This window comes from Sceloporus occidentalis, unplaced genomic scaffold (assembly GCF_023333645.1).
Source record: "Sceloporus occidentalis isolate IW3139 unplaced genomic scaffold, rSceOcc1.0.p SCAF_9, whole genome shotgun sequence".
Lineage (NCBI taxonomy): Eukaryota > Metazoa > Chordata > Lepidosauria > Squamata > Phrynosomatidae > Sceloporus > Sceloporus occidentalis.
The window spans coordinates 47,321,459-47,335,455 of NW_028316989.1; the positions used below are offsets into that span (position 1 = coordinate 47,321,459).

General features: G+C 45.1%; 2 protein-coding genes across 5 annotated transcripts; both read left to right on the forward strand.

Moving 5' to 3' along the window:
* The first annotated feature begins 649 nt into the window (after positions 1 to 649).
* Positions 650 to 5,384, forward strand: PDCD7 (programmed cell death 7). Its single transcript, XM_089539226.1, has 5 exons — positions 650 to 1,524; positions 2,227 to 2,365; positions 3,327 to 3,563; positions 3,947 to 4,034; positions 4,532 to 5,384. Exons 1-5 carry the CDS (start codon positions 754 to 756, stop codon positions 4,647 to 4,649), a joined length of 1,353 nt encoding a protein of 450 aa, XP_089395352.1. The 5' UTR covers positions 650 to 753; the 3' UTR covers positions 4,650 to 5,384.
* A 101-nt stretch (positions 5,385 to 5,485) lies between these two features.
* Positions 5,486 to 13,580, forward strand: UBAP1L (ubiquitin associated protein 1 like). Of its 4 annotated transcripts, XM_089539224.1 has the most exons (7): positions 5,486 to 5,871; positions 7,827 to 7,981; positions 8,209 to 8,997; positions 10,357 to 10,566; positions 11,120 to 11,221; positions 11,983 to 12,093; positions 12,362 to 13,578. In XM_089539224.1, the coding sequence occupies exons 2-7, from the start codon at positions 7,850 to 7,852 to the stop codon at positions 12,494 to 12,496; spliced, it is 1,479 nt and encodes a 492-aa protein (XP_089395350.1). In that variant the 5' UTR covers positions 5,486 to 5,871; positions 7,827 to 7,849; the 3' UTR covers positions 12,497 to 13,578. The 4 variants fall into 4 exon arrangements, with proteins under 4 accessions (XP_089395350.1, XP_089395348.1, XP_089395351.1 ...); XM_089539222.1 differs by lacking the exon at positions 5,486 to 5,871 and having other exon boundaries at positions 7,712 to 7,981; XM_089539225.1 differs by lacking the exons at positions 5,486 to 5,871; positions 10,357 to 10,566 and having other exon boundaries at positions 7,712 to 7,981; positions 12,362 to 13,580.
* The last annotated feature ends 417 nt before the right edge of the window (positions 13,581 to 13,997 follow it).

Sequence of the window (13,997 nt, forward strand, 5' to 3'; positions counted from 1 at the left end):
TCAAACACACTTTGGAAATCTCTCCTTCAGTCAGAATACCTCTTCTGCAGAAACAGAAACATGTTTTGACCTGAGAGGACACCTCTCTAGGAATATGTAGGTCCTCCAGTGCAACTCTGTGGTCGATATCCAACGGACATCGACCATAAAGTTGCACCGGAGGAGCTACAAAGGCCTAGTAGAGTCCTCTAGGGGTTTCTAGGTCTTTCGGTGCAGCTTTCCGTTCACGTTGACCATAGAGTTGCACTGGAAGACCTAGATGTTCCTAGAGAGAATAATGAAGCTGCAAATATCAAAGCTGCTGTTTGGGAAGAAGTGGTTCTTTCTCTATTAATGGTGGAGAGTGTTGTGTGGAGGACATCTATGTGGGGTCGATGTGTGTCTTATTTCATTAGCAACCGTTGCCTGTGGGGGGAATCCCGTGACTCTGAGTGGCGTTCATTTCCTTCAGTCTTGATTCTGGTCTTTCTCGGGACTGAGAGCCAAAACCTTGTCTTTTCAGCCCAATTGTCCAGGTGGTTTGTGTGGACTTCAACTCCCAGAAGCCCCTGCCATCTTGGCCAACAGCCGGGAATTGTGGGAGCTGAAGTCCTAAAAACAATCCTCGCAACCAAGAAACACAGCAGCGACGCGGTTTCTCCTCCACAGCACTAGGGGGCGCTATCAGTTTCGGAACAAAACCGGAAGTGCAACAGTCTGAGGGGATGAAATCGAGGCCTAGGCCTCAACTGCGAGGCCTTTCCTGACAGGGATATGTCCCAGCAACCGCCGCCGCCCTTTCGCTTCTCGGGGCCGCCTCAGCTGCCCTGCTTCCCGCGGGGACACTTCCAAGGGCCGCCGCCGCCGCCTCCTCCTCCTCCGGTCCCCCCTCAGTCGTTCCCTCCCTCCCCGGCCTTCCCTCCATTCCCAGGCCTCGGTTCTCCCTCTTATCCGCCTCCGCGGCCTCCATTCCCGCCTCAGCTCCCCGGCCCTCCTCCGTGGCAGCAGGAGCGGCGGCCTCCTCCTTTCCAATGGAGGCCCGAAGCCTCGGCCTCGAGTAGCGGCCCGAGGGGAAGCGGCGACAGCAGCAGCAGCGAGGACGAGGCATGGCTCCGCCGCTTCGTGGCCCAGCGCCGCGCTTCTCCCCCGAAGCCAGCCCCGCCAGCCTCCCTCCGCTTCGGCGCCAGCGAAGCCGGGCTCCTGGCCTCCGAGGCGCTTCGGCTGGTGGCCCGTGTGGCTTCGCTTTGCGGAGCCTGGCGGCGGAGGGGCGAGGAGGCCGAGGCCGGGGAGGTGGCCGAGGCCGAGGCGGGGATGGCGGAGCTGCGGAGGGTAGTGGCTCCTTTGCGGGAGACTTCTCCTTCTCCTCCTTTAGCGCAGCTCCGTCGTCGGCTGGAGAAGAGCCGCCAGAAGAGGCTGAGGCGCCGGCGGAGGAGGCAGGAAGCCCGGGCGGCCCGGCAAGAAGAGGAGGCCCGCGTGGCCGAGGAGGAGGCCCGCATCGAGCGATGGAGGGCCAGGCGGGCCCAGGAGGTCGAGGACCGGCACCGGGTGCGAAGGCCCTGGCTCGCCCTCTGAAAGAAAGGGCCCCGAACACAAAGCTCTGCCCCGAGATGCTTTTGGAAGCATCGGGAAATAAGAGTGCACTACAAGACCCAGCATCCCCACAAACCCTGGGGGCACCCGGATGCTGGGACTTGGCCCCACCGCCATGAGTCCCTATATTGGGAGAAAGAAAAGACACTCGTCCCTCCGTATTCCCAAGGGTTGGGGCACAAGACCCCCCTTGTCAATATGGACAGACCACCCTTAACAAAAACACCGTGGTTTGACCTGAGAGGACGCCTCTCTAGGAATCTCTGGGTCCTCCAGGGCAACTCTACGGTCGACATAGGACTGCGCTGGAGGAGCTACAAAGGCCTAGTAACAACAACAAGTTTATTCATTAGTCGACTGACCACATCAACAAAGGCCTAGTGGAGTCTTCTCTCTAGGAATCTCTAGGTCTTTCAGGGCAACTTTTACTTAACGTTGACCATAGAGTTGCACTGGAGGACCTAGATATTAAGAGGGGGGCATATTAAATCTGAATAATCAAAGCCACAAGTATAAAGGGAGGAGTGAGACATATATACACACACAGCATACATACACACACACAAACTCATCCCTCCATATTTGCAGCTTTGACTTTTGGCAGAGCTCTCGGTTTTGTATCCCTGACTTTCGTACCTCTCACTTTCCTTCATTTAGGAAAAGGAGCTTAAAGCCGCCGCAGACAGCGTCTTATCCGAAGTCAGGAAGAAGCAAGCGGACACGAAGCGCATGGCGGAGATCCTGCGCGGCTTGGAAAAGCTTAGGAAGCTCAGGAAAGAAGCAGCAGGGAGGAAAGGTAAACTGAGATTAGCTCTGGACCACTTTGGATTACAGACAAATATATGCTTTCTTGGTTCCCTTTATGCATATGCTGAAGACTGGCTGAAAAGCTATTGGCGTTCCAGCTCTAACCTAACAATCTGATGTGCCTCGTGTTGTTTCCTTATTGATGCTCCTCAGTCAGTAACTGTGGTCTAGATCTCAGTGGGAAATGAAGATCTGAGAAGACCTGCAATGATAAAATAAATATTTGGGCCTGAGAAGGTGCCCTCCAAACAGTTGTAGGACAGCTGAATGCATGAATGTGTGTGTAAACAGTTGGTGGACATATCTAAGGTGTTTCAGTGGGTTGCCCTGGTTCTTTCTTCCCTCTTCCTTCATGGACAGGACGCTGACCTGAGAGCTGCGATTCTGGGCAGAGGCAACAAGGAATCATGGCCACCTGGGATCAAAACACACTGCAGAAATAATCCTTGGCTCAGTGCTAGGGAATTCTGGGAACTGTAGTTTTAGCCTTCTCTGGCGGAGAGCTCTGGTGTCACAATGAACTACAGTTCCCAAAATTCCCTAGCACTGAGCCAGGGCAGTTAAAGCAGTCTCAAACTGGATTGTTTAGTAGTGTGTTTTGAACCCCCGTTGCAAGTACAGTGCGCCCGCATTATACGGGCACAGGGAGTGGTGCGTCCCATTCGCATGAATGGCGCATGTGTGCACCGCCGCACCACCACATGCAAGTGAATGGGGCTCAAACATAGGCGGAATTTGGCTTATGCGGGGGGGGGGGGTCCGGAGTGGATCCCCGCGTAAGCTGAGGGCGGACTGTAGCCGTGGAAATGAGATTCAATGTGAAGGGATGCCATCTAGCAAAATGGTTTTTATGTTTTGAGGGATGCTTACATTCTGGTTACACATTGGGATTCGGTAGCAATGGGTAAATTTACTTTGTTTACTTTCATTGTGTTTATTTTTGGCTACAGGTGTTTGTCCGCCCCCTTCTGCAGACGAGGCCTTTGAAAACGAGGTCCAGAGCTTAAGGGCCTTAATCAAAAAGCGCACCGAACTCTATGAAGCGGAAGAGCGTGCTTTGCGTGTGATGCTGGAAGGGGAGCAGGAGGAGGAGAGGAAGAGAGACCTAGAGAGGAAGCAAAGGAAGGAAAGGGAGAAGCTCCTGCAGCAGAAGCGGGAGATGGACTCCAAGCTGTTTGGAGATCCAGGTAGTTTTCAGCACTTTGATGAAGGTTTTGGGGGACAGGGGAAGATGAGGGTACATTTGGAATGCAGGGTTATTAATTCTGCTTTAATTAGGAGCCCCTATTATGAGTAATCTATATGTAAAGCTTTTTGATTTGAATTGCAATGATACTTAGATACAAATGATAGGGACTGTTCTTCCCCACTCCACTTCCTCTCTCAATATTTTCATTTATTTCCTTTATCTCCTTGACCTCCAGTCAAACTCTTTAGTAACTCTGTTTAAAAGTAGGGTTGAGAATACTCATAGCAAATAACTTATGACTTCTGGGATGACATTTAAGTAATACTGCCTCCTGTTTCTGTATCTGGATGTGTGTTCTTAATTACTGCCTGTGTTTTGCAGATGAATTTCCCCTTGCTCACATTTTGGAACCCTTTACCCAGTATTATTTGCAAGCTGAATATTCTGTGCCAGCTCTCATCCAGATCAGGTAAGAGTGAGCCTCATTACAGTAAGTAAAACAGTTTGGAAGGTTTTGTGCTTTTATGTAGCAGTAATTCCACATTTTGAAACCTCTTCCCTGCCTTCAGTTGCCTTCCCTTAATTATGCAAGATGCATTCTGATTAGAAACGTATTAGAACAGCTAGTTTTCCGACTGGGAACAGCTTGCAGATAGCAAAACTATTTATTAATGGCAGTAGAACCTTTTGTTGGAATTACTAAGGTCAAGGGAATGCTTTGGTGAGTCTTTCTTCCTCACCTATTTAATCTCACATTTGCTTTCTTTTCTGTAAAGTAGAAGAAAAGTAAGTACTGTTTTCCTACAGATATGTCCACAGTACGTTGCTCTCTGCCTCCAACCAAACGTCTAAATACCAGGATTCCTTGCATACCTTGTAGTTCAAAACTTGAGTTTTCAGAATACAAGCTTCAGACAAGGACTGAACGTGATGCTAAATATGTTGCCTGTTGCTTTTCTGTTCAAGGCATGAATGGGATCGGTACTTGGTGCCTGCGGATCACCCAGAAGGACATAGTATTGCACCAGGATGGGTCCTTCCCAGTCCACCTTCAAATGATATCTGGGCCACAGCTGTAAGATGATGTCTTTGAAGTCCCACAGGAATGCAGAACAATAGCAGCTCATGAGCGATCAAGTGCATTTCACACATTTCTTTGGTCTTAAAATACCTTGTAAATTTCTCATTCATCATAAATGATATGCCACTAGAGGTATGTTATTGTCTGTAGTGCAGCTGTGCACTTTAACAACAAGATATCTTTCCTCAGAAGCATTGAGTTTATGGCATGGGAGATTTTTAAACAACACCAAAGACTGCAAGTGAGCTCTTTGGAACTATATCCAGGTTTTCAAGTTACAGCTGTAGGATGGGAGAGGTTTTTTTGTGGGGAGTATCAGGGTTGGACACTATTTAAAAACAATTAAGTCCTCTGCAGTTACCTTGGCCTTATGTATAGTGAATTAAATGAGAGACGTGAGTAATTGTCACCTCCTTCCAAGTTTGGTTTAGTGCTTTAAAAAGCCAAATGCAGAGAGACTTAATAGCAGTATTGCCATTTTGTGGGTGCAAATTCCACTGCCAAAGTTTAGGCTGGTGTTAAATGAAAAAGCTTTTGTCAAATGCTTGAGTGTCACTCTTACATAGCAACAGCTAGACCTGTTTACTTGAAATACTAGTTACGAATACCATTTTCCCCTTTGAAAGAAAAGTTTTGTAATGTCAAAAACATATCAGTTGTTCGTGGTTTTATTTAATTCTCATGTTTTGCTGTTTAACATTTTGTATTTAAAAATAAATAAAAGAACATTTTACATGGTTTAGTCGTCTTGGACTTTACTTTTCTTAATGATTTTGTACCCATTTTTAAAAGGTGATGGAAGCTTTGGGAGTTGTGATGATGCCTTACTAACAGAAACAGGGATGAATACTAATAGGAAATCTCTACTTTGCAAACTTATAGGTAAAACAAACCTAAAAAGTATTCTCCCTCCACCCCAGGCTTTTTTTAGTAAATGAACAGAATAGCCCACGTACGTTCTGTAGGAACTCCATTGCATTACATTTAAGACAGCAAGCCCATTGATAAAAATGGTTACTTTTGCATACGTAGTTGAGCGTCATATTCTCTTGGAGGTAATACAAGCTTAACCTCTCAAGAAGCCCTGATAATCAGCTTTAGAAAACTGAGCCAGGCACTCACCTGACATCTTGAGTAAACACTTTTAAATCCTAGTATAGACAAGACAGCCAGCAAGATTCTTCAGCCTTCTGCCCAACAAGTAGCTGGATGATTCCTTTCTAAGGTAAGCTTAATGTTGCATAGGATGTGTATGTAATTATGTGTGCTAAATGTATTGTGTCTTTAAAGTGTTCACTTTTTCGGTGTACTAAATGGTAATGTGTCATTTACGTGTACTAAATAGCAATGTGTCACTGAAGCATTCACTTTTGCAAAACTCATATTTAGATAAGAGCTACAACATAAACAGTGGGTCCTTTGTATCTGCTGGGGTTTGGTTCCAGGACCCACTGGATACCAAAATCCATGGATGCTGAAGTCCCATGAAATACAAGGGCATAGTAAAATGGTGTGCCTTGTATAAAGTGGCAAAATGAAGGTTTGCTCTTTGGGATTTATGTGTCTGAATATTATCAAGCTGTAGTGAATCAGCCGATAAAGAATCTGCGGATACAGAATGCTGACTCTATTACACCTAATTTCACAATAGTGTTCTTAACTGTTGTGGTGGGTATTGCCTTTTTGTAGCTGTCACTTCTTTGTGTCAGGGAGCAGTGTTGATCCAGCTCTCGCATACATACATAGTAATTGGGAACACAATGGCCTGAACGATTCTGACTTTAGTGCTCAGTTGTATGCCTTTGCTCTTCAGTATCCTTTCCAGTTCTTTCATAGCTGCCCTTCCCATTCCTAGTCTTCTTCTGATTCCTTGACTGCAGTCTCCATTCTGGTCAATGTTTGACCCTAGATATGGGGATCCTTTATTTCTATTTCCTAGTTGTCTAGATTGAATTTGTGGTTGTTCTTTTTGGTTTAAGTATACCTCAGTGTTTATGGCTTGCTTCTGCCCGGTCTTCTCACTCCCCCCTCTACACACGTATCACAACTGTTGTGTATGTCTTATCTCGCGTGGGAGAAGTGTCTTTCACCTCATAGCAGCAGATGACCTGATCCTTGGCAAGGTCCCTAAAAAGCACGGCATGCGGAAGGTATTACTGGAAGTCCATGTGCCGGACGCTAAAGCCGGTTCCTATCTATCTGCCTTCCCCTTTAGATAGCACCAGGAGAGCCAATCCTGGCATTAGCCTTCTTCCGTCAAGAACACCATTGCTGACGTTATGAACACTTTAATCCAGTTGCGTTTGTGGGGGAAATATCTCTGGGAATCCTAATTAAACATAAGGAGTAACCATTATGCCCCTTCCCATTTGTTTTGCTAGCATCGATTTGGATAATTTTTGTAGTGGGTTATAGAGATAAGATACAATTAATATAATATATGTATTATACAGATAATAGACTCAGCATGGCATAGTGGTTTTTGCATTGGACTATGGTCCAAACTCCAGTTTGAGACCGCTTTAACTGCCCTGGCTCAATGCTAGGGAATGCTAGGAACTGTAGTTTTGTGAGACAGAGAGCTCTGGTGCCACTATAAACTACAGTTCCCAGGATTCCCTAGCACTGAGCTAGGGCAGTTAAAGAGGTCTCAGACTGGATTATTCCTGTGGTGTGTTTTGGACCTATAACTCTGGAGACCAGGGTTCAAATCCCAGCTCAGCCGTGAAACCCACTGGGCGACCCTGGGCAAGTCACACTTTCTCACCCTCAGAGGAATGTAATGGCAGACCCCCCTCTGCAGAAACCTGCCAAACCTCTTCGAAAACATGCCAAGAAAACCCCCTGATAGGGTCGCCATAAGTCGGGAACAACTTAAAGACACACAACAACAACAAGTTATTGTCAAACTGTTTTGTCTTTTCAACACTTTTCAGCCAAGACTTTCTTGGACAGATTTGTTCAGAGGAGGTTTCCCTTTGCTTTCTCTGAGGCTGAGAGAGTGTGACTTTCCCCCAGTGTCACCCAATGGGTTTACATGGCTAAGCTAAGATTTAAACCCTGGTCTCCAGAGTCATAGTCCAATGCTCAAATCACAGCCAAAACTGTTCAGAAGACACCAAATTAAAAAATTAAAAACTCATCAAATCAACCTCTTCTTATATATTTATTTATTATTAGAGTCCTATATAACAAGCAGAACCATGAATTTCCTGGAAGACATCCCTTTCAAAATGACCATAAGCTTTGTAGATGCTTCCATGGGAGAGGAAAACTTTGTGCATGCGCCTGAGTTTGAGATGCCCAACTGTGCTGATATTCTCATGTGCACAATGGTAAGTTGCTTTCTTTCATATGTTGGTATTACAGCAATCATAGTAATAATAATAATATTGTTTTGCCCATATTTCTCCTTGTGTACTTATTTCCATCTTCACATACACACCTCCTGCTTTCATCTTGTGGTATGTCTGGTTGTAAAATAGACTATAGGTTCCTGGTCTTCCATACCTGCTTAGCTAGGCTAAGAGGGATACTAACTGTCCTTCTTTTATTCCAACAGCATGATTTTTCTTTGGAGAAGAAAGTGCTCTATTGGATAGATTCTGCCTCTCGGGAAGGCATTCGCTGGTATCAAGTGACCACTGACGTTGTCCCAACGGCTCCTCCTTGTTGGTTGCTGCTGGTGGACTCCAAAGAAAACCTGTCTGATGGTGACAAAGCACCTGGCAGCAAAGTCAAAGGTATGGCACCAGTCCGGAGATGTGTGAGGCTGGTCACTGCAGCTGAGACATTTAGGAACCAAAACCAGTCGACTGACCAGGTGGATGAGGACTTCCATCCTGAGGAGTGCTCAGAAAACGAGGAGCCTTCCTCAACCACCTCCGCCGAAAGCGATGGAGAAGAAAGACCTCCGTCTGATGACGCCAATCCCATTCCCAACACCTTGCCTCGATTCCTAAGTCTTCCCCAGGGTAGACCAAAGACTTCCCCGGGGCCACTGTCCACCCCAGTGGAGAGCGACTGTCCAAATCCACCTCTGCTCAAACAGCGGCAGTCCATGTTTTTGTTCAGAAGCATGAAGAACGAGTTGGAAGGAGCCAAGAAGAAGTTGGCTGCTTTCATGCACCCTCTGAACCGAACCTCAACAGAATCCACCTTGGCCTCCAGAGCTTTCTCTCTCCATCAACGCTCCAGGAGCAGCCGAAATCTGAGATACGGACCTTCCTCGGATCTATCCCTGATGGGGACTCTAACTCCCACGCCACCATCTACTCCGTGTTGTAGCCCAAGGCCACTGACCGCTGCAGGGGTGGTCCCTCCGGTCCAAAAGCACAAACCCACAATCCCGGTAAGGAGCAACTTTTCTTTTGTTTTCTCTATTTTTTCCTCTTTTCACAATTACAAGATTTCAGACTTGTGTGCAAAAAGAGGGATGCAGTCAAAATCTGGTCCTCCTAAGGCTCCAATGTGGTCCTCTGGATTTCCCCAGATGTGCATGCCTCCTTCCCTGTGATGCCATCCATTGGTGGTTTCTGAGAGTCCATCCACACTGGAGAAATACTGGTGCTGAATCCAATTACAATTCCAAGAATGCCATAGCACTGAGCCATGGCAGTAAAAGCAGGGTCAAACTGGATTATTTCTCCAGTGTGGATGCAGCTTTAGCTTTCCTAAAGCTTTTCCTGCCCTGCCATTTTTAAACCAAGGTTTAGTAATAAGAGCTTTCACCTAGTGTTTCCCAAACTTTGATCCTCTGGGTGTTTTGGGCTTCAATTCCCAGAGGTCTTAGCCAGTTTGGCCAACATTCGGGAATCCTGGGAGCTGAAGTCCAAAACATCTGGAGGACCAAACTAGACCTAGAATATGCTGGTATTTTTGGTATCCAAGGAGAGGGAAAAATCACTCAAGTGCATCTCCCCATTTAAAAGACTACACAGAAGGAAACATATCAGCTATGCATCAAACATATCCCATAACAACAGTAATATGAGTCTGCTTTGACTTGTTTATTTTTATTATTAAACTATTCCCTTTTTTTTAAGTGCACATGTTCCCAGTCCCTGTTGTTGTTGTTGTTGTTGTTGTCGTTCTTATTGTTGTTTTTGTTATCTCATCCTTTGTCATCACCCTGGAAACATAATAAAGGTTCCAGGCATTCTGTTCCAAGCAAGGGTCACCCCATTTTTTAATTAATGCTCAGAAAGAGATTTAAAAACAGGATGTGGGAAGAGGAGGAAAGTCAGAAAACCAAATGGGAAATAGTTCCATGTAAGGGAACTTTCTTGGCATGTCCTGCAGTCTTGTCTCAGTTAATTTTGCAGAGGCAAGGATGAGAAGCATTGCTTTTCAGTGTCCACCATTCCTGCATGCATTACTATATAATTCTCTTGAAGTACCAGCCTTCTTGCAAAGTATAAACATCATCCAAAATCCACAAAACCGTGATGCCTTTTTTGGGCTAAGCAAAATGCAGATTATACGTGTGACAAGCTTTCGCAGCTCCACTGGCGTCTTGCAACATGTATAATGTGCATTTTAGTTGCTATCACTGTTCTGTGGATTTTGCATGATCATGTACTTTGCTATTTGGCCAACATAGCTACCCCCTGGGTCTGTTTTTTGGATGTGAAAATACCAGCCTTCTTGCAGTGAGGCTTGCCCATTAACCAGCATTATGCACCCTCTTTCTTTTTATTGATTTTCCCAGTCCCTGAGCCCTTATTCTTGCCTGCCGCCCCTGCCTGGCATCCAACGACCGCTTGGTTCCCACAAAGCTAATCTGGATTCAACAACGGACTTGCTTTCGGCCCTCAGCCAAGAAGAGCGTGACCTCATTGAGCCAGTTTTAGCCTTGGGCTACCCCATACGCCGGGCGATCCTTGCGCTCCAAAAGACCGGGAAACAAAGCTTGGGGCAGGTCAGTAGAGGAAGAAACCCTTCCCCTGTATATCAGGAAGAATGTCCAAGTGCACACTTGAATTCTGAAGCCTCCAAATTTGTCCTCTCTCTTCCAAAGGGAACAGGGAAGAAGAGAGAATTTTAAAAGATAAATCCCTTGATTTATCTCTTTTGAGGAGTCCTTTATTTCATGAATGGTTCTCCCTTCCCATGGTTGCCCACCCAACAACCCTGTGAGGGATGTTAGGCCATAAGATGATGGCTTGAAGGTCACCCAACAAGCTTCATTGCTGAATGAGGATTTTTGAACCTAACTTCCAAATGCAATCTTGAGTCTGACAACCAACTCTCCCACTGATTTGCCTTAGAAGCTCTTGCTGATTTGTGTGAATTGTCTCAGTCTGTTTGCTGTGACCAACATCTCCCAGTAGTAGAATTTACTCTTACTCCCAGTAGTTTGGATTTTATGTAGGCTAATGGAGGGTGGGTGGCATGGTTCATGACCATGAATCCTGATGGAAACACGTTGTGTTAACTAACTCCATCCTCCCTCTTCTGCTTCCCCATGACAGTTTCTCAGCTATCTCAGTGCCTGCGACAAACTTCTGATACAAGGTTATGAAGAGGCGCAGGTGGAGGAAGCCATGGAAATGTTCCAGAACTCTGAGAAGAAGGTGAGGACCCAACTGTCTGAGAAGACATTACTGAATGTCTTTGCTTTCTATGTGATATAATCAGGATGGAGGGAGAGGGGGAGAAGGTCAATGCCAATTCATAAAACCCCATAATGGGAAAACTGGATGACTAACCAGTTGCACATCTACATGCACAATAGGATTGCATGTGCAACTCTGCTTCCACAAACATGAACCGAATGTGGTTTTTTTGCACTGGACAAAAAAATGTCCCATCATATCTTTAGAGTAGGGGTAGGCAACCTGCGGCCCGCGGGCCGGATGCGGCCCGGCCTTGGGACCGGCCCCAGCCCAGTCCTGCTGCCGATTGCCGCCGGGGCCTTTGGGGAGCAATTGTCTATAGAAGCCTCAGAAACATGCATTTATATTAACATTTTTTAAAAAATCAGTAAAAAATTTTTGCGTGTCCTCCATTTTTTAAAAAAAAGTGTCTTCCATTTGAAAATTTTGTCCTACATTTGTCCTGGTTTATTTATATATTTAATTTTTTTAAAAAAAATATTTAATTATTTATTTTTTGGCTTCGGCCCCCCAGTTGTCTGAGGGACAGCAACCCGGCCCCCGGCTCAAAAAGATTGCCTACCCCTGCTTTAGAGGAACTTAGATACATCTGAGGGGTTATTCACACATTTTGTTTTGCAGTGCAACCATGCAAATATTCTCATCCATGCATTCCCAATTCATTGTTTATACTGTTTTTTATTGGAACTGCATTTCTGTGCGTTCGGTTGCTCACACAGGTTAGCACTGTGAAGACAGAGTCAATGATGCAGATGTATTCAAAACATGTTCAAGACATGCAAAGATTTATCCCGGGTCTGTCTGCATTGGTTATTCACATAGCTGACAAGGTAAATCTTAAGCAAAGCAAACCATGAGTTCAGTTATCCCAGGTTTTGGAGGGTGTTTGGCAGCCCCCTCCCTCAAAGACCTTGATCAGTAGCATTCACAATTCATGTGAACAACACAGATTCGACCCAGGTTCTACCAGGATTATTTACACTGTCTGAATAACCCCTATGATACCAACAGGTTTCTGGTCTGTGTGTTCTTGTGGGTCACTGAGAGTGTTGTGTGTAGGCGGGTGTTTGTTTTACCTCTGCTTCCTTTAAATTTCAGGCCACGGAGTTTCTTCACCTCCTGGCGCAGTTTAACGACATGGGCTTCCAACAAGCCGACATCAAAGAAGTCCTCCTGCTGTGTGAGAACCACAGAGACCTGGCCCTTGAAGAGCTCATGACGCGAACCCAATAAACCTCGCTTTTCTCTGTAGCAAGCAAACTTTTTGCCAGTTCTAAGAACTAGCTGGAGGCACATGTGCAGCTTTTGGGCTCCTACTTCCAAGTTCCAACTAAAAACTTTTCTGGACCAGCAAAACTCTATCTGATGAAGCACATGGTTTCCAGTGACGTCCAACTGGTTGCCACTGGGAAGTACATGAACAAGGCACTGATGGCCAGACACTATGAAGTATAATGTCTCTGAACATGGAAATGCTATTTCATGAACGCTGGGATACCTGTCTGCGTGGATTTTTCTACCTTTTCGTAAAAGCAGCATATAAATTAGTTACCATCCCCACTTATTGTGGCAGCAAACATTGACAGAAGTAGAGTCATTGTGCAAATCAGTTCTGGTTGCATTACAGCCTTGGCTTGACTCAAACCTAGTAGAAAGCTGTAGGATATAACATGGATCCATATTTTGCAGTCTGCTGTGTTGCATCTGTCTGCACACAAATTGGCACACCCTGAAAACAGAACCAGATTAAGCAGTCCACTTTCAAAATGCATTTGTAGAGTAAGGTTATTATTGTAACGTTGCAATCTTTTTCAGGCAGTGCCCTGATGTATTTTAACTTTAACAGCCTCCGTTGAGGCTCATATATGTTCCTGGACATAGTGTACTGTATATATGGTATTCAAATGGGTTTGTTTCTTCCGTCTGGTGACCAATGGAAGCTTTTATTTTGCAAGCTCTTAAATGATATGACATTTCCTTCAAAATCCTAAAAAACCTGCCTGTGTTCACGTTCTATCATGGGAACGTCTTTAAACAATTACGGTCTTCAATGGCTGGCATTTAATAAACAGACAGGCAGTATTAGTTCGAAGGCGAGAGAGATTTCATTTACTTTGCTTTATCTTTTAGTGTTCTGCAGTCTTGGAGAAATGCAGCATAGAAGTGAAAGAAATAAATAAAGTTAAGGCTTCAGTAATTGTAATTTGATCATTCTTGATCTGTTATTTCTCCTCTCTGATATAATGACTTCTATACATGAGTATAGAAGTAGATTTGGAAAAAGCAGGGCTTGTGTTTTTTGCCGTTTCATTTGAGGCTGGGGAGAATTAACTTTGCTCATTAAAACAGCACCATCTGGAATGAATTCAGAATTGTTTAATGCAAAAAAAGAAATGCTTTTTCATGCTTAGCCCAGGATCTGAGTCAGTCCATGTTTATTATGGAGCCACAAATTCCCTGGTGAGGGACTATTTATAGCCTGACTCAAATAGCATTACTGGGAATATAAAACCTATGAACAGACATTCACATCATTGAGGCTGTTAACAAGAGGTAATAATACAAGGAGGTGACCCCAAACATATTGTATGAGGAAGCATTTCTTTCCCCCCCCCCAAAAAAAAAAACAACAACCCAATATGACTTCAATAACTTAAGTAGGTTTAAGTTCCGTTCAGTGCAACAGGACTTACACTTTGCTTAACTTGTGGGTCATTTTTGGGAAGAAAAAATA

Coding starts and splice junctions, on each gene's coding strand:
- PDCD7 (XM_089539226.1), top strand. CDS start 754: ATGTCCCAGCAACCGCCGCCGCCCTTTCGCTTCTCGGGGCCGCCTCAG. Junction 2,366..3,326: donor AGAAGCAGCAGGGAGGAAAG/GTAAACTGAGAT, acceptor TTTTGGCTACAG/GTGTTTGTCCGCCCCCTTCT. Junction 4,035..4,531: donor CCAGCTCTCATCCAGATCAG/GTAAGAGTGAGC, acceptor TTTCTGTTCAAG/GCATGAATGGGATCGGTACT.
- UBAP1L (XM_089539222.1), top strand. CDS start 7,730: ATGCTCAAATCACAGCCAAAACTGTTCAGAAGACACCAAATTAAAAAA. Junction 10,567..11,119: donor GGAAACAAAGCTTGGGGCAG/GTCAGTAGAGGA, acceptor TCCCCATGACAG/TTTCTCAGCTATCTCAGTGC. Junction 12,094..12,361: donor TTATTCACATAGCTGACAAG/GTAAATCTTAAG, acceptor TTTAAATTTCAG/GCCACGGAGTTTCTTCACCT.